Source organism: Vanessa atalanta, chromosome 3, assembly GCF_905147765.1.
Source record: "Vanessa atalanta chromosome 3, ilVanAtal1.2, whole genome shotgun sequence".
NCBI classification, from domain to species: Eukaryota; Metazoa; Arthropoda; class Insecta; order Lepidoptera; family Nymphalidae; genus Vanessa; species Vanessa atalanta.
This window is the reverse complement of record NC_061873.1, coordinates 4,239,629-4,260,335: the sequence shown is the minus strand read 5'-3', so window position 1 is coordinate 4,260,335 and position 20,707 is coordinate 4,239,629. Positions and strand designations below refer to the sequence as shown.

Below are 20,707 nucleotides of genomic sequence, written 5' to 3'. Positions count from 1 at the left end.
TTTTGAACGGGGAAATTCCTATAATAACAACTGCGATGTTTCGACGATTTAATACTTAAAGCTCATCTGCATTTAACCCACTTACAAAACTGATGAATAAATTAAATCAAAGTAACACTTTATGGATGCTGGATGCACGAATATTCCAGTGCGATGCAAGTATCTGTAACATTTTTTGTATTATTGATATCCGAAATCAAAGTTCATGAGGACAATATTTTATTTATAAATTTTATTATGCCTTGTTTAGTCTCTATGGGTCTCAATATCTATTCCTTTGTGAACATCAATAGTTTTTTTTTATCGAGAAGTTAACAAATATATTTGCATATTTTAAATTTAGAATTCATTCAGTTTCGTCTAAAATAATAGTTGTTTCTATACCTAAAGTTAATTAATAGTTTCGAAATAGCATCAAAATTGTCATGATTTTAAAATAAAAAATATAGGGAGCAATGAATACAAGCATCATAGCCGTGATTATGTTATAACAATAGACGCACCGATACCGCGGGTCGTGCACGCGCTCAAATAAATCACATTCGCATCTCCGAACAATGCCGCGAGATCAGAGGGGTGCGCACCCCAGCTGCGTGCCCCGATCGATCTGTGGACCGCTCCAACTTCTCGCTGCAAAGCTTCACTGTCTGTCAACTCCGTTCCAACTTCAAACGTCCGTCAAAAACAAATTAAAAAAATAAACGTTATGTATTAATTGAAACTGGCCAGTAACGTAGATATATTTTGTGTTTAGTGTTATGTGTTAGTATTTTTTATAATGGAGGGGCGGAGGACTTGGGATGAAGTGCCGCTGGGCGAGTCGCACTCTCCTCCACAGTCGGTGCCGGGGCGACGGACGCCGTTGGGTGCTGTTGGCCTCGGTGGCTTCTATATGCAAGGAGGCCAGCCTCCGCCTCAGCAGCATTGCTATCCCACCGATGAAAACCAACCGGAACCAGGGACGAGCTACGCTCAAAGGTAAGTTATAAAGCATTTATCCCTTATTATTCGTCATTAATATACTCGTAATTGTAAAATTACTAAAGAAGAGTTTGTTATATTTATATACTAGAGCTCTCATACGATTGCGTACACAAAAAATATTTGTTTTGATAATATGAATTTTATTATATAGCAGAAATTATTATTACGTTTATGGAGAAAACATACAGTAAATATGATAATAAGTATTATCCAGTAGATTATTCTGCAAGCAATGTATGCTGCCAGCAAATATATGCAGTCATATATCATACCCCTTCATCATTCGTACCGGACATAGAAACCCGTCTATTGTTAGACACCGTACACTCGTACAATCCTAGCACTTGTTACGCTTCGGTACATTGTGCCTGGCCTAATTCTTATGAGGGTTGAATGTGGTACACGCCGGTCCACTCACGTGGATTTACAATAAAAAATCAATACAATATAAAAAGGCTTACAATAATAATATTGTATTATAAATATATATATATTTATGTATAATAAATTCAAACATCTTAAATTTCAGGCCAATTGGAGAAGGTAAATCGAAACAGAAGATAAGACAAGGAAAAAATGTGAGACTGAATATCAACGCGAGGGAACGGAGGAGGATGCACGATTTAGTACGTATTTCGTTATTTTATTTCATGTGATATATTTTTTTAAATAACATACTTAAGGTTATTACGTATTTGAACGCAGTTACAATTTTTAACGCAACTGCCGTTGGTACGTGTTGTCCTTAAAGCATGGTCCAGCCGCTTGATACGCTTTAATTCACAATCAATCTCTGTTCCTTCTTTAAACTTAGAAACTTCATTTAAACCACAAATGTTACATTTTTATTTTTTAAATAACTATCTTATTAATAAGACTTTAATATTTATTGAACCTTTCCTATTTCTACCTTCAGAATGATGCGCTCGATGAATTGCGTAGCGTCATCCCCTATGCACACTCGCCGTCCGTTCGAAAGCTTTCCAAAATAGCAACACTGCTTCTTGCCAAAAACTACATCCTAATGCAGGCCAGCGCGCTTGAAGAGTTGCGCAGGTACGACTTTAAGATTTTTATAATAAAAAAAGTATATACGACTTGGAGTGGGATTCGGAGAAGACTAAGAGCCGAGATGGCCCAGTGGTTAGAACGCGTGCATCTTAACCGATGATTACGGGCTCAAACCCGGGCAAGCACCACTGAATTTCATGTGCTTAATTTGTGTTTATAATTCATCTCGTGCCCGGCGGTGAAGGAAAACTGCATGTGTCAAATTTCAACGAAATTCAGCCATTTTTGTATCCACCAACACTCATTGGTGCAGCGTGGTGGAATATGCTCCAAACCTTCTCCTCCAGCAGTGGGAAATTTACAGGCTGTTAATGTTTATGTTATATGACTTGGAACTTTAACAAGAAATACCTACGATATATGTACTCGTATATCACCTACCCATTCATAATATGTTGTTCCTTAGCTAAACTAATTGCACTGGTTTACTTAAAACCTAAAGTTTAATAACTTTATTTATAAGATGTAATTGAGATTGCATGATAATAAAATTACGACATTAATGTATTCTGTAACACAACAACACTTATCGCAAAAAGAACGAAACATCTTTATTTTTAAAATTCAAATATTTTGCATTGGTACAAAAAATTTTACTACCAACATTAATAATAAAAAAAAAATCCTTCTAGACCGCCTAACCATTTCATAAAAATATATACATTTTTAGTCTTTTTCGTATTAAAATATTTTCGTATAATTTGAATTCAAAAATTTGTACTTTATTGTAGTTTTGTTTAAATGTACACATGTACTAAAAAAATACATAATTAAAACTAATTATTTTCTTGTATTACATTTAACAAAAATGGAATTTATTCATTTTTGCATTTCTGAAAAAAACACTAGGTCTGGAGGAGCTCTTTGAAACAGATTTTGAAAATAATAATTGTGTATTTATTTAATACAATGCATCCATATAAGAAGCAAATTCTAATTATAAATTATCTAATTGATTTTTATTACTTTCTCTCATTCTAAAACAAAGAAAAAATTAAGTGTTAGGCTCAGTAGTGAATTGTGTGATAGATAATAGTTTATATTTTAACTCATTTCCGTTACATTAGTATCAGACTCAAAAACCAAATAAAAAGTAGTAGCAAATATATATGTATTTTTTAATAACGGCAACGGTAATGCGTAAATTGTCTAAAGCTTTTATAAAACGAAGCAAAGTTATTATACGTATTATATAAATATATTCTTTGTTAATGATTATTAATGATGTAACCTTTTAATTTTCAGGTTGGTAGCTTATCTCCAAGGGACGGCAACAGCCGCTGGCTTCGTTCCACCGCCAGGTTTCGACTTGACCACACTTCCTGCAGCTGCGAAACTTTTACAGCCTCCCAATACTGGGCCACCCGCTCCTCCAGATCCACCCTCTTGAGACCTAATTGTTAAATATGAACCATAGAATAATTCCTTCTAGATATTATAATTCTAAAACTATTAAATTAAACATTACGAAGTCCGTATTACATACAAGAGTCACATAAATATTGGAGAGTAAAATAGTGCTTAAAAGTGTTTTTATTATATATTTTTTAATGAAAATATTTTATTAAGCAATTTAAAAATAGCATCTACAGTCAATTTTTCGTTATTTTAGAGTACAAAATTTCTTGAGTATACTTCTTATTAATAAAATGAGATCCGAGGTAGCATTCCGTTGGACAAATTAAACAAAAAAAAAACAAATGAGTTCTCAAAAAAGTATATATTCTACATGCGGTTGAACATCGGATGAGATTGCTGTAACTGTGTAAAGGATTTTCCTGTTCTAAGCTTAGTTTATAATAAAATAATTCATAAGCGTGTGCTATGCGATATTATAGATTGTAGTATTCTTTAGTTCTAGTATAGTGTTAATAAGTGATGATTATCGTCACGAACACTAATGCTCAGTGTTTATTTTATGTTGATTCTAAGATAGAATTTTTATTATTAGATAATTGCTTCAACTTGCAAGATGGTACATTTACAATGATCAAAACAATATCGAAAGTATTGTGTTTATTTCAATTATGTAGCCTATATTGATATATTGATCTTGAATACTTTGTGGTGATACTCATGACTTTATGAGTGCCATCTTTGGATATGGAAAAGGAAATATCTAATAGATTTCGATTAAACTACCACCCACAATTATTATTACATTTTATAAGTGACATCCTCATATAAAGCGATGTATAATCATATAAATACCACATAAACCACAAAATACTTTTTGGATTTAGATTGTCTAAAGATTCATTATAATTAGGCCATCTCGCAAGTTCTACGAAGCAAAATATTTTTCCCCCTCTTCATGTTTAGAGGGGACTGTGAACGCATGTGCCAAATAATTTAGACAGTATTATAATATTACATAAAAATGTAAATGAATTATTATAATAAATTTCATTACACTAATATAAGATATTACTTAAATACAAGTATATTATAATTATATTATACAAGTATAGTATAATTTATTTTGTAAGTGGCATGTATATTGCCTTTAGGCTAAGATGAAACTTCGTTAGATATATAAAAAAGTAAAGAAATAGTTTTGTTATCAAACAAAGTAAATAGAACAACACAAAAGTATGTAAAACTAAAATTCTTCCGCCAAACAATTTGCTGTTTCATTATTATTAAAATTAATTTACAAATATAAATTATTAAAAGAGATTTTACGTTTTAAATTATAATTTATTTTCGAAAAAATTTAATTAGAAGAAATAAAAAAAAAATATCTAGACTTCTTTATTTAATGTATTGACTGACTTAAAGTCTTGTCAAGATGTCTGTGTCATTTATTCTTATATTTTCTTCTTAACATTTTCTATTATTACATTAGATTTAATTAGACGTAATTAAATAGAATTTATATTATGATTTACAATTTCTCTATAAACCAAAGTTAAATGTGATTTTTATTAGCAATAATCCTTATAAAATATTTAATAAGTATTTAATTAATCAATTATTTATAGTGAATTGTACCTAAAATAAATATATAAGAAATAGACATATGGCTTTTAATTATTTAAATTCACCTATTATCCTTTTAATATGCTTGTTATTTTTGGTGCTGAAGTAACTATTGAAAATTAAATTCATAGTTGGTATAGTGAAAAAACTATTTTATACTTATCATACGTAGCAAAGTATATTGTAGTAAAAATTGGGAAACCCAGTAATGTACAAAATTATCCTAAAGTAATGTACACTATATTACAATCCTTACAAAAAATTTTAGCCTTTCAATAAAGTGTGGAAAATAAGACAAAAATATATATTACATAGGTATTTTATATGTGTCTAGTCTGATAATTAAATTATATCCTACATAGTTCTACGCAAATACGCATTTCTTTCAATAGAAATAACGTGTTGATTTGTGTGCAAAATATTTTGTTTGTTTCATAAGGTTAGTACCAAAGTGAATGTAATCACTAAATACTACTAACAGGTAAATGTCCCATTTGAGACACATAAATCTATATTATTGTAATCGCTTTTAAAGAAGACAATATTACTGAGAAAGGGTATTATAATATCTAAGATCCTTCAGTTTGCGCCGCATTGATAGTGATGTTGTACAGACTCGCAGGTACACTCTTTGTATGTATGTACACTGTCTATCAATATAAATTTCTTAAAATAAATGGATATAAAAATAACTTATAAAAATAAGCTATTATTTTTAACGTAATTTCATGGATTTTTTATATACATCGTTGCTATATTGCAACGCTAATATATTTTTTTAATTATAATGAGAATAAAACGGGAAGTATAAACGTGATTTTTAAAATGAATAAAAAATATTAAAGATCAATTTTTTTTTAATAACTTAGCTACATATACTAGGTATACCGATAATTATTTATATGTAAGCAGAGTACTTGCCTGCCAAATGGTCTGGTTACTGTTTTAGCACAATATGATTATTGTGTTTTACATTTCATTCATAAGCCGAGTGGGCCCAATGGCTAGAACAGGTGAATCTTAACCGAAGATTACAGGTTTAACTCAGCGGAAAAACATCGCGAGGAAATCGGCATGTGTCGCATGAAATCCTCACATATTAACCAGTGGAAGATTTCGAGAGGAAAGCAAGAGGCGAAGATTATTCGAAAACTTCAAAATTATTTTTTATTTACATTTCATTGATGATAAACGTGTCTTTGTGCAAAACTTTAAGCCTATCTCCATCTATATAAAAGTAATAATACGGCACTTAAAGTGTAAAAATGATTATGATTTTGTATCGTGAAGTTTACATATAAAAGTTAAAAATTAAATGAAACCAAAGTTAATATACACGTAACCCCATCTATTGAAGATTCGCGTACCTATTTAAAAAAATACGCAAACTTATTGACTAAGAGATTAGAACCAAACCATATGGTATTAAAATTATGCGATAACTAAAAAAACTAAGTAGTTATAATACTTGTCTGTAGATGGCGCTTTAATGGAACCTACAAAAGCCACACCCAGATGCATATACATGCATATTATGTATTGTCATGAGAAATACGTACATGTATCGATATCCATAGAGCTAAACTTTATACCATATAACTGGTTTGATGTGCAGTGGGCGTGGACTTATGTACATGCTATTAAAATGTAAATAAATTGAAACAAAAAGTGACTACAAACGTCGAGAAACAATGCAAAGAGTGTCATATTTATAATTTCAGCTAGATAACTTTATTTGCCGTATTATAAATTTAGACTTTTGTAAATCAGTCATTTAAAATAATTTTAATAATTATGTAAACTATTAAGAAAAATTTTTGATCACTATGATAGAATATAATTTATATTTTGTTAATTGTCTCATTGCGTTTTATGTAGACACACCTATTTGTTTTGTTTTTCATTGTCGCCATGGCATAAACGCAAACGGCTTTTTGTACAAGGACGTGACATTTGACCTATGCAGCGTAGCCTAGACAAATAATAATGTCTAACACACCACGTGCTAGACTACCATTATCTTCATCTGATAATACTTTATGTTTATTAATCGTTAAAACTAAAGGTAAAAAAAAATAGATAGGTGTCAACGACCACCAAGATAGGTTTTTATTGAAAGACACCACATTTCGCCGATGAGGTAGTACTTTCAAATGTGTAAAAAGGAAAATAACAAAAAACAATGGCAAATAGCACTAAATTATTGAAGAGTTCCGTGGTCTGTCTCCGAAACTTACTGAAACTTACTATCTGATCTTTAAATGTGACGACTTCGCAATAAACCTCATTCGAACAATAAAATCTTTTTTCAAAACCTGTAACTATGTGTCCAAATTGAAAACTATCGACGTTTGCCTATATGTTATTTATATATCTATAGCAAAATAGCAAGTGTGTTTTGTTTTTAATTCTTCATGCTAAAGTGAGCAATATTAATAATAATAGCTAAAGTGCTATGTAATGTAATAAATACAAACGTTATTACGTAATTACATTTGCTTTACATGAAATAATGTAAATTTCATTCGTTTTTCACCAAACGGCAGATTACCAAGAGCGTTTTAGATAATGTTATTTCTGATAAGAATTACTTCACGAATACCATTTGATAAATCTTATCAAACAAACTTTCTTTTGTTTTAACTAACGTAGTTTTAATGCAACGGATTTACCTACATGATTAATTACTTTTTAGGTAAGTTAATTAATTTGCTCCATTTAAAGAAATTTGTAGAGTTACACAAATAACATTAAATATTTATAATATATATGTAGATTGATTACTGCAGGAAATACTACGTATAGATAATATTGTATCGCCAAACCCAATAAATACTGAGAAATATAAAGATAAATTATTTGCTGTTAATGATTAATAAAACTCAAATTTTTTTCTTTAAAAAATTTTTTTTTTTTTTGTGTTAGAAAGAAACTCATCTGGACCCACATCACATATTCGACATACATTTGAAGGGTGATTGAGCCAGTGTACATAATATCTTCGTTTCCAATGTTTGTGGCGATGGCGATGTAAAGAATGGTTTACATTTCTTACAGTTCCAGTCCCATTGATGGCCCATTCGCCCGTTTATCTACCTATTTAATAATTACACATTCTTTAAGAGCTAGAATCGCTGCGGAAAAAGCGAACAAACGATCTAAATATTCGTCTCTTATCCCAAATTAAATGTTTGTCCCATTTTTATTAGAAACACTTGGATTTTGGTGTAGTAGTGCAAAAAGCTTCATCAAAAGTAAAACACCTCGCCTTTTTGCCTAAACTGGTGTCAGAAGGGCTAGTTCATTTTTTATAGAGGATTGTAATTACGATTTAAGGGGAAAATGCTGCTAGCATTATTGCCACCATTCTTACCACTCCACGCATGTCATGATTTGTACAGTAGCTATTTTATTTTTTTACCTGATAGTAAAAAGATAATTTTGTATGTTCCCATAGACGCAGATTTAGGCTCTTTTTCTAATTTTACATTGTGTCTTTGTCCTGTACTTGGTTATAACAAGATACGTTTGAGAGAAAACGTAAGTCGTCTAAATCACGTCATGTAACTTTAATATCACACTAAATGTTATGTAACTCAGAAGCGACATATGCATATTATGTTGTTTTACTTTACGTTTGTAATAACATCAGCGTCCTCTGCGAGTAACGGAGGGAAACATTCAAAAGGACACCGCCCAAGCCGAAACTAACATCTAATATATAACCATTACAATTATTTGTCCCGTGGTTGTCATAACTTGATGGCTATTGCTGTTTAAAATGATTTTATTATATTTTCAACATAGACCGACCCGTTTATTGATTGGACAAAATTTTGATAAATTTGTTTTTTTGGGATAAAAGAAGTATCATACTATTGTAACACCTACCCTTAAATTTTACGTGATTGCGAAGACACAAAGTTATTAAAAATAAAACAAGATTACATTTTATATAATCATGTCCTCAAATCGTATTAGTAGTGATTTAAAACAAAATTAAAATTAAAAGCCTTTTAATTTTCGCTCCTTAGCTCCACAATAAATTATGTCCGTTATATTGCAATGTTTTCTTTGCAGTAAATCTATCAATCAATGAGTAACTAAGCTGAGAACAACTATGATAAATGTACAAAAATGGATAGCAACCATAATATAGGCACCTAACTTATAACTTAGAATACCAACTAAACAAACCAAACCTAATTCACATTTTAAAAGTGTGCATTACCATAATACTGAATTTAGTTTTTATTTTCTACACTTATAACTCTTTAAGTTTCAACATTAAATCAAATTTAAGTAGGCTTTTACAAGCACTTTTGAATAGTCATTTTACAGAATTGTATTAAATGTAAAATCACCTCTTCAGAAAGTATATATTCTACAGAGTAAAACCGGCTAGAAACGCAGCAGTTACAAAATATAATGTATGTATAGTTGATTGTGTGATGTATGGATTTGCACGTAAGTAAGACACGAAAATTTCATTTAAAATATTATTCTAATAACTAAAAATTATATGTCGGTAATTTTATTACGTATAAGAATTTTATTTAATCAATAATATTACATATTAAGGATGAGATGGTAATTAAAGATATTTAGCATATAGATAAACTATTGATATAATAATTGCGGTGGCAAATTTTAATATTGACGTTAAAATTGCAATAAATATTTAATGTTTATAATATTGAAGCAACAGAACGCTAAAACCACCAGTATTTCATTTTTTAAAGTGCTTTCAGTTCTGACAGCCGGCTGAATATTTGATAAAATGAACGTTAATCAAACAAGTTTTCAACTATATTAAAAATCGTACTGTCTATAATAAAGGTATTAACTTTTCATGAATTGTATAAAAATGTTAAACATTAAGAATATTGCTCTTGCAAAATAACAGTAACAAATCATACTGAGATTCCCCACCAGAGATAAATCAGACTCTGGAACACCAGCATTACGTGTTCTTTGATGGAAAAGTAACTACGATATTCAATGTAACATAACCAATTTCATAACTCCAGTTTGCTACTTAAAACAGACGTGACAAGTTATTGATCCGCAACATGCGATCATCAGCTTCATTGGCCAACCACTTGATCAGTGAGACAGCTTAATATAATACAATACCACTGGATTTAAGCATTTTGTAATTTTGCATGTGTGTGCGATTATAATAACAGGCGTTACAGATTCCACCTGTGAGCAAAAAATATGTTTGTCATTCTTATTACTAGAGCCGAGATCGCCCAGTGGTTAGAACTAGTGCCTCTTAACCAATGATTGTGGTCAAACCCAAACAAGGACCACTGAATTTCATGTGCTTAATTTGTGTTTATAATTCATCTAGTGCTCGGCGATGAAGGAAAACATCGTGAAGAAACGTGCATGAGTCTCATTTACAATAAATTCTGCCACATATCTATCCAAGCCAAACAGAAAGGAGGCCTTAGCCGAGAAGTGCGACATTTACAAGCTGTTGATTTACTTTTTAAATTTATTAATAAAACATTATTAGATTTATTTAACAAAATTATACTCAAACGATTTAAACGGCAACCCAAGCATAACATACACATATAATTATGTTTTTGTACGAACGAAAAATCAGATAAGAGAATATTTTCCGTAATGGTATTTTTTGGCTTAGTATCTACGAAATATGGTATTACCAATAGCGTGTATAATTTGTGATAAAATTTATTTAGTATACATTGTTTGCAACCTCACGACCGCTGTCTTAATGACCTTGCTGATTATTTATATTTCATTATAATGAAATTTCGTAGTAAATATATAAATATCTTATACTTAACACACAAATACAATAACACTTACCACTACATCCTGCTTCCTACTATATATAGTAATGTCTTGTAAAGAATTTAATAAACGTTAATTCATATACGTTACCGAATTAAGAAAAAGTTTTAACTATAAATAGCTTTGCATTCCATCGCTCGGTTTTTAATTTATTAGATGTGATTCGCGCGAGTTCACTTGTGGGTTCTGATTTTTCATATTAAAAAGAAAACAAAAAATATCTCTCAAGCTTTGACAGCCGCGTCCTTACCCAGCGTATCATTTGATCCCCATATTACTGATACGTATTATATTATAATTAGTAAATGCATACAGTTTTCATTGAATTAAGGAACAAAATAATTCTTATATAAATAGTTTTAATTAAGTTGGGTTATTGAACAAACGCTAAACATAGTGAAATTTTACCGTTGTTTTCGACTTCTATATACCCTTCAACTCTTACGCAAGTAGTGTATAAAAAAAACGTTAATTTGTCTACCAACTGGAGGTCCTAATTGGTCAAAAGCTTTTACCGATTTTTTATATTTTGATGCTATATTCAGGTACTAGTATAGTATTGTGAGATGAAATACGTTAGGAAGCAATCCCAACCCTAACGTTGATGAATACGAGAGAGCTTGAGGCAACGCTCTAGCTATGTAGTACGAAATTTAATCTACCCCCGTCTACCACCCACGCCGCCCGACCTCTTCCTTCCCTTACCTACCTTCTATATGTCCATTATAAAAATAATTTATTCATGTCAACTTGGATTTTTAATGGATATACCAACACGTAAATGACCGTAGTATGAAGAAGTTTGCTTTCCACTGTTGCCATGAGAACGTTAAAGCCGGTTCGATTCAGGCTACGTAATAGTGCCTAGGTACGAAGCGATACGACGTTGGACTATATACGTATTACTACACAGACCTACACAGTACACAGGGACTGGCAACGGCACAGTATATTGTCAAAAAATAGATCAAACCCGGTTATTATGTACTTTAATTAATATTATTTCTTTCTAGTTCTGTTTAATATTATACAAATGACAATTGGAAATATATACTTGCCATTAAATAGTGAAATAATGTAATGAGTAGTGTAGCTAGTGTCATATGTTCACTGCAGCTTTAACACGCGGTTTTTAGATAATTATTATTGAAAAATCAAATTATATTCGGATTTAACAACGTGGTAAGTCTACAATGTTGTTAAATTACTATACAGATCTGTACATATTTATTCAATTAACGGTCTTCTTTAATCATAAATGATTTCTGTAACATCAATTTCGAGGTTTGACATCGGCCGGGCGTTCTAGATATCTTTTGTCATTTTCTAGTATAAATACAAAGGGTAAAAACTTCATAAGGACCAATTGTCAACATACTTTTCTCGATTTTATAACTAAATAAGTTTCATAAAACAATAATATCTTAAAATTTTTATTAAATATTGCCACTACTTAATTGCTACTTTATAAAATAGTCTAAGTCTGAGACCTTGTCGTTTCTTTCTCTTTTAATATTGATCTAAGTACTCCACGAGGTCAAAACAGACTATACTCGTATATAATTACAAATGAATAAAAGAACATTAGTTATTACCTATAAATTATATTATAATCTGAATAGTTTAATTTCGGATATTTTATTAATATTACATTAAACAAGTAAAGATTCATCGAACTATTTTACGTAGTCTGTAAAAATTACAGGCGAGAGCGAGAAAGCCCTATGCAAGCGTCGCTTTCGCCCTCCGCGAAAGCCTCCTGAAAATATCTATTGATTATCGTATACATGCTGCTTGGTACGTATAGCCACCTCGCCCTATATTATGTCTACCGCCACAGAGTGCCAATTTATTTGACGAACGCTCCCATATTGTAAGCGAGTACACCAACAACTGAGATGCAATTAGTAGTGACGGAAACAAAGCCAAAAATACGTCCAAGAGATAAATATAAAAAAAAAACAAAGGTGACTCCACTATTGCGACAAATAATTGCATTAATTCGTTTGATTTACGTCACCATGTACATAATTATACAATACGTTTTACCTACGGAAAACATACCTACGCGAAGCTTCAGGTGACATATACTAAAAATATATATAGTTGCAACACCAACGTAGTTTTTCGTTGAAATATTTTGTAATTACAACTGAACCTAATACATTTTGTTTAAGCACGCCATGTCTTACTAATAATAAAATCTTAAAATAGATTAAAACATACGTCGATTACCTTGAGTAACGAAATGCTATTTTTATTACGAATTCATGCTGCTCGACGTTCAGCGTACAGCGCTTAACTCACCTTGCATTTAGATTAAATTCGAGAGAAATAAAAACTAGCCGAGATAATGAGTATTAGGACATCGTGTTTGATAAAATATTCTTGCACTAAAGATGTGTAAATAATATTTTAAATATATAATAAATATAATAAAAATAGTTCTTTGTGTCATTTTTGTTAAATTAACGTCTCTTAGTGTATTTGGTTATTGTACTGTCTGCGACGTAGGATTTGATTATTGAACATGACTGCGACTGTCTAACTCGTTAAACCTCTTTTTTTTCATTGTGAAATATTTTAACTCTCTGATACGTTTGTATATACTAGGGTTAACGATGTTTATTATATAGCAGCAGATGTATAATGCAGTATATAAATAGAAGATGTAACTAAGTGCAAACTCTTTTTAATCACAATAGAGAGTTTTTATTGTCTATTTCTCTATTTTTTGTCTTAAAGGGAGATATTGGAAAAGGGCCTCAATGTCACTGAATCTAAGATATTATGTTCCGTATGTCTACCTGCTTGCTCAGAGCCCTACTAACAATACCTTCAAGCTTCGGCGTAAAAAGAAAAGTGGAGATAGATACTATTATAATAGAAAACCAGACATATTTACACTACAATACATCTGAGTGCCAGTAGTATTTGCTTGGATTACTAAAGACCCACCTTAATAAAATCTACTTTTTAGTCGAACTTGTTGTTAAGTTGTCTATATACATTGGGAGTATATCAGTTATCTGTAAGACCTAAAGACCGTTTTAGGTCCCAAATAAAACCAAATTGAAAGGAAAATGCGAAATATACTTATGTCTGTAGAATAACAACAAAACTGCAACAAGTATTCACTTGAGAGTTAGGAAAAGTAGATAAGTGGTTGCCTTTAAATATAACAATCGAAATAAGTTTCGTATTAAAGAAAAATATATAAATGACGTACAAAATAACCTGCGTGGAAAATTTAAATATCTTACATGCATAATTTTCGTTTTATATTATGAAGCATTTTTTTTTTATTATATGTAAATTAATAAGAACAAAAAGTGTATTACCCACACTTAAGTTTAAAAGGTAATTGGTACTTATTAAACGAATATCATGTACTAAGTATTTTAATGTAATTCTACTAAATAATAATACTTGCTTTGACCGTACTTTGAACTAGATTATTTAGAAAGTAATTTTATATTTTTATAAGTTCTTCGCTGATTACTCAAATGTTATGAAATTGTGGTTTGAATTATCTCACTTTGTGTTTGACTTTGTCTGGGTAAATAATAAATAAGTAAATGGTAAATACCTTAGCTTGAACTTAAATATTGATCTTTAATTGGATAGATTGAAGCTTAGTTATAGATTGTAATACCAATCAGGGTTGTTTTGGATATTATATTTCGGTTCTGGATATGGATACGGATATATGATTAATATTTTACAGGATTCCGATACAGTTACGATTACGACATTATTTCGTATTATCCGACTGCTTCGGAGAGTTTCGGTTCCAAATATTCGATTATTTATGAATTGTAATAGGGAAACTTACAAAGTAACAATATCACCTTATTTGTGAGCTATTATTTGGTAGAAGATGTAATCATAAAAAAAATCAAACAGCTCCTCTCTTTGAGTATAACAATATATAGAAACAGAAGTATTATACACAAATTTGCTCAGATTAGGTTACGGTTTCGGATAGATTTTTATTTCTGATATTCGATGATTTCGTAAAGCCTCAACTAACATCCCTGATAAAAATTGATGATCAATCATTATTATCAGAAATTGAAGATTAATAAGTTCTTATTAAAACAAATATTGGTTTCTGTTTAAACTTTACTATAATCCTTCTAGCTATGGCCGTAGTACTTTTAACATGTCCTATAATAATAATAATAATTTGAAGTACAATAAACTTTCTTTTTATTTTAATTAACTTATGGGTTATAATTATTGTTATTTGTGGGCTGTTCTGAATAAATAATTAAAAAATAAGACTCTATGATCTATCATAGAGTCTTATTTTTTAATATATTCGATATTATCTCTAGATAATATCGAATATATTGTAATGTCTAAGTAAAAAAAATATTAAACCAATATACACAAAACTTGTACCAGATCATAGTTCCGGTCCCTCATCTGCAAATTTTACCAGTAAGTATCATTAATAATAAAACGATTTACAAGCTGATAACTGCAAAGTACTATATAAAAAGGTGTCCAATCACTGATATTCTATATATGTATATATGTATAATCGATTTTGTTTAATTTGTAATTGTTTTTTTAATTTAAAATTGTATACCTGCCTTTAGCAACTTTAATAAGAAAAGGTCGTACCATTCTGAATTCTATAAATGGTTCAGGCAAGCTATGCATAAGCTATTTCGCAGTTATGCAAATTACGTGAAACAAAGTGATTTGTATGGTAACTTAGTGTGTTTTTGTATGACCAAAAATACACGTACAATACCCATAATATATAAAATATCTGGTTAACTATATCACTGAAAGCCATTGATGTGTTACTAAGTCATGTATTATTTATTTATTTAATCATTCAATTTAATATACAGATTATAAAAATCTGTAAAAAATTAACTAGCTTAGTAACACAATAACATACATAACACATCGACGAAAAAAGTTTATAAAATAAATCAGTTATACGTACACATGCTGCGAAAGAATATATAGAGAAGGACATTTTAAATGAAGTCTAGCAGATTTTCCGTTTTCAGATAATTTATTATTTCAATGATATAATTATAATATTCCAACAGCATATCAGCCAGTATCTATTAAAAAATGGTCTACCTAAATTACCTCTCTTTATATATGATAAACATTTCGTGTAAAACGATGAAAAGCATAAGTACTACTGAAAAACATTGGTTTTAAAAAAAAAATGTTTTCTGAAATAAAATATATAATTGTAAACTCAAGTTTCTGTCAACATTCAAACAAATATACATATATACATATGTATAGAATGTATTAAAGAACCATTTTAATACTTTTAAAGAGCAGTAAAATATTGACTCGGTGTTGTTTTATTCTATTTCTATAGTTTTTTTTTTTACATTTGTAGTTTTATAATTAATAAATACAGTTATATATAACTATAGCTTAAGTTGGTTCATATTAGGTATACATACAACAATCATGATATGACGTAGAGCTTGTGTCGAAAGAGACCTGTCGAGTGTCGAATTTGCCCGAGCAAAAGGTTATGAACTGCAACGCTTATTTACTATCCAACATTTAAAGGAAATATTATTTTTCAGCAATATTTTTACATATATCTAATACATTACATATATACATTTATTGCTATATATTATAAGTTAACGTAAAAAATATTTAATTAAACAAATTTCTTCTTTGACACCATGACTATGAAAATATGTAAGCTTAATGTTTGAGACATAAATTAATTAAAATAAATGTTGTACTACATCACTGCACTAAGGAAAATGATAATGTAGAGCTGGTATTATTACAAAGCGAGAGACGAACCGCGCTTGCGCGCATTCGACGGGTGAACGCGGTGCTGAGGGTCGCAAGGCCGGGGGGAAGAGCGAAGGGAGAGGTAACGTCACGTCGAACAACGCAAGTTTTATGCTACCAAATTCAGAAGGTCTCACAAGGAACGATTTAAGCCATGTTAGCCGTCTATTAAATTTTGTCGGATGCTAACTTGCCTGCGTCGCTCAAGAGTCGTCGTATATGATTACGAGAGTGGGAACGGCAAGTTCGCTGTAGTAAAAGTGAGCTCTCTCTGTGCGATTAAATCGTGTTGATGTTGGTTTTTAGATTTGCTAATGTGTATAATGTGGTGTGTTCTTAGTTTTTACAACATCAAACTAGTTAAACTCATTATGTATGCGTAAAAAATATTTGTGAAAAAACTATCAAAATAAAGCAGAAAATAAATAAATAGGGAACGATACGGCGCGTCACCAATGAACGGCGAGTCACGAAAAGGACTTTAATACCTTAAACATTAAAGTGATATTTGCTTGGCACTGTGAATATTGATAACGGAATTAATAAAAATTATGACTCCTTGCTTAGTTGTTGACTGCTGATCTTAATATATAGGCATGATCAGCAGCTTGAGTAATGAGTCATAATGGACTGGAGAATTCGAAGACACTCATACGAATGCCGGTGAAGCCCGTTGAGGCCACGGACTTTTGAAACAGGTACCGGTTTTGTATTATCATTTTGTTTGATTTATAATGCTGCTCTGTTCAAACTCGACGGGTGCCTTGCACCAAAACTTAGTGCAACAATTTTTAACTTTGTTTGACCTCAATTCTATCAATAAAATAATTATTATATATTTATTACTATAATATTGATTGAGTGTCATTGAAAGTTTTTATTTTTCTGCGTATATAAAATAATCTCTATAATCGAATACATTTAAGTTTTAATTAAGATTTTATTTTCAACGAATTAAGATTTTTATTAATTTATTTTACAGACACTAATATTCAAGAGCGCTACACTTAGAGTCAAGCAAAAATCAAAGAAACGAATAGCCTAATCTAGCAATAAAAACAGTCTAAGAGTAAAATCAGTCGAAATGGAAGAGTCCAGTAAAGAATACTTAGATGCAACAAAAGACGAAAAGAACGGTGACAGTGATGTTAATAGTGAGGATTTAAGTTGTAGCGATGAACAAATTAATGTAAATATGAATAGCTCTCCTTTTTATGAGAGCAGTGATAGTAAAATAGATTATGCTGAAAAGATAGATGACAACGATACTTTAAGTGATATAGACGACATCAAGACAGATACTGCATCGGCAGATAGTGAGGACTCTGCGCTTGGTAGTCTCCCGTCCGACTGTGCACTGAACGATAGAGAAGAAGATGCGCGGGATAGATCTGACGGTAGTGACTCGGGACTAGGTTCAGAAAGTCCAGATAATGGTAAACTACCAAGCTTTAATATAGCACTACCTTGTCCGATTGAACCAAGCAATTTGCAACCGGAAAAAGACGAAGTCAATGTTAACGCTTTTTCTAACGATAATAATCAAGAAAATGAGGACCATAATTCAATTGAAGCTATTAAAAAACCCCTAAAAAGTAGCCTTAAAAGAAAATATGACTGCGAACAACATGACGAACCCCAATTAAAGAAAAAGAAACACAAAATACAGTTCGACAACGTAACAGTTTTCTATTTTCCAAGGGCTCAAGGTTTCACGTGTGTGCCTTCTCAAGGAGGCTCTACTTTAGGAATGGAGTGGGAGCATAGCCATATACATAAGTTTACATTAGTTGAACATGCACTAGAACAAAGGCGTTTGCATAGACAAGTTTTACAACAGATAAAAAGTGAACGGCATACTTTACAAGGAGCATCTCTGTCGTCCAGTGAAGATAGTGATACTGAAGAAGAAGCTAGTGATATATCTGAATCTGAGTTAGATTTAGATAGTTATTATTTCTTGCAACCGGTACCAACAAGACAGAGGCGAGCTTTATTAAGAGCAGCTGGTGTACGAAAAATTGAAGGCTATGAAAAAGATGAATGTAGAGATATTAGAACATCTCGTGAATTCTGTGGTTGTGCTTGTAAGGGTGTTTGCAATCCAGATAACTGTTCTTGTAGTCTAGCTGGCATTAAATGTCAAGTCGATAGACTTAATTTTCCTTGTGGTTGTACTAGAGATGGATGTTGTAATACAACTGGTAGAATTGAGTTTAACCCTATGAGAGTACGAACTCATTTTATCAATACACTTATGAGAATAGGTCTTGAAAAGAAAAATGAAGAAAATCAAGAAGCCGCTAAAAGAAAATGGGCTGAAGCACATAGTGCAAACGCTTCTTGTGTGCCCACTATACCGTATAATAAAGAAAACTGCCATAATCACGAAGAATCTGCAATGACTAGTTTAAATCTACCTCCTAGATTGGGAATGGAATCTTGTATTCCAGGCAATTTTAGTAATATACACCACACTTTAAATAGTTCTAATAGTAATCAAAATGATACTTTTAATTTTAGAGGTGAGCCCGTAGACCATAGAAATTTGAAAATTAGTAACATGATGACTTTTGTAGATAAATCTGATCATCGAAACCATGATCCCTACACGTCTAATATTCTCCAAGGCAAAGGTCCGCCTTATCATGCCACTAACACGATAGAGTATAACACAATGGCAAACAATATGCAAAGATACCAATGTGATCTCAGTTACTCATATGAACAACAATATCCGGACAGTCACCACTTTAAGGGGTTGCAAAGTTTTTCTGCAGCTAGTTTCGAAGAATTTGCACATAATTCACAAATGTCTATGCTCAATCATTATGGTCACATGTACTCAGATTACATGCCGAAACCAAGTACAAGCATGCCTGAACATACTTCGTTGCCATACCAATCAATGCCGCATAATCATTATGATATGTATAAAAATATCCCGGACTGTGAAAACACTGATAACAAAGTGGACTCTCATTATACAACTTTAATGACAATGCCATATCAACAAAGCAATAAGTTACAAGCTGTAGAGAATGATGAAAATTGGTTTAGTCACAATACACTGCTTAACTTAGATCATTCCGTTCAGGTCAATGAAAGTGTCCCAATAGTTCAAACAGAACAAGTTCAAACTTTGACTGAAGGTGAAACAAGTGACACAACTGAAAACTTTGGTGAACTTATAAAAAAGACTATGGTAGAGTCTGTTACAGTGTAGATATATTATTTGTTGTCGTTTAATCATCTCAATGAATTATTACGTTACTATGTTTTTTCATTATATTAATTGGGACTTCAATATTATCATTATGTTTTAATTGTTTTATCAAAAATTACCCGATATAATAATAACTGAAATATTTTACTTAAGTATGATAAGGACTTAAGCCATGTTATAGAATTTATTTATCTCTAACTAAAACTAAGTATTACAATTTTAGGTTAAGATAATAAAATATTATTTAAATTACCACCCGAATTATTATTTTACCAGGAGTATTTAGTCAACATAATAATCATTAGCAATCGTAAGTTTATTCCTTTAAACTAACGAACCAACATTTAATTACCTAATAACATTATGTTCAATGATACAGCTTAAATCATGTATGGATTAAAAAACAAAAATGTATATTGCAAAGCTCCGATATTAAGGGCATTCATAGTAATAGGGAAATTACAATGCTCTCGAATTGCTCTATAGAAAATAGTGAAGTGTCGTTAAGCTTAAGAACGTCACTAGAATTAGCTTTTGTATGAAATTAAATATGGCTAATATAACAATTTATGACGTACATAGTTATTTATTCTGAATTAAGGTTTTCCTTGTGAAAATAATGTTAGAATAGCATACGCCATTTTTACTTTAAGCACGAAAATTCCCCTTTATGTTATACGGATGGAGAAATCACTTTAGCCGTTATTATAGTAATAAAGTTCTATTAGGTTTCATTTGAAAACAAGAGTCATTTAGGAGCATTTACGATAACGTAAATTAGGTTTCGACGTAATATCTAATAAACGCCATCTA

At 30.9% G+C, this 20,707-nt stretch overlaps 2 protein-coding genes across 2 annotated transcripts; both read left to right on the top strand.

Annotated features, from left to right (window-relative positions):
* Positions 1-672: 672 nt before the first annotated feature.
* On the top strand, positions 673-4,447 carry LOC125077139 (class E basic helix-loop-helix protein 22-like). Its single transcript, XM_047688955.1, has 4 exons — positions 673-978; positions 1,514-1,610; positions 1,901-2,040; positions 3,301-4,447. The coding sequence occupies exons 1-4, from the start codon at positions 779-781 to the stop codon at positions 3,443-3,445; spliced, it is 582 nt and encodes a 193-aa protein (XP_047544911.1). The 5' UTR covers positions 673-778; the 3' UTR covers positions 3,446-4,447.
* A 12,449-nt stretch (positions 4,448-16,896) lies between these two features.
* Positions 16,897-19,980, top strand: LOC125077181. The gene is made up of 2 exons (XM_047689023.1): positions 16,897-17,366; positions 17,651-19,980. Exon 2 carries the CDS (start codon positions 17,753-17,755, stop codon positions 19,892-19,894), a length of 2,142 nt encoding a protein of 713 aa, XP_047544979.1. The 5' UTR covers positions 16,897-17,366; positions 17,651-17,752; the 3' UTR covers positions 19,895-19,980.
* The last annotated feature ends 727 nt before the right edge of the window (positions 19,981-20,707 follow it).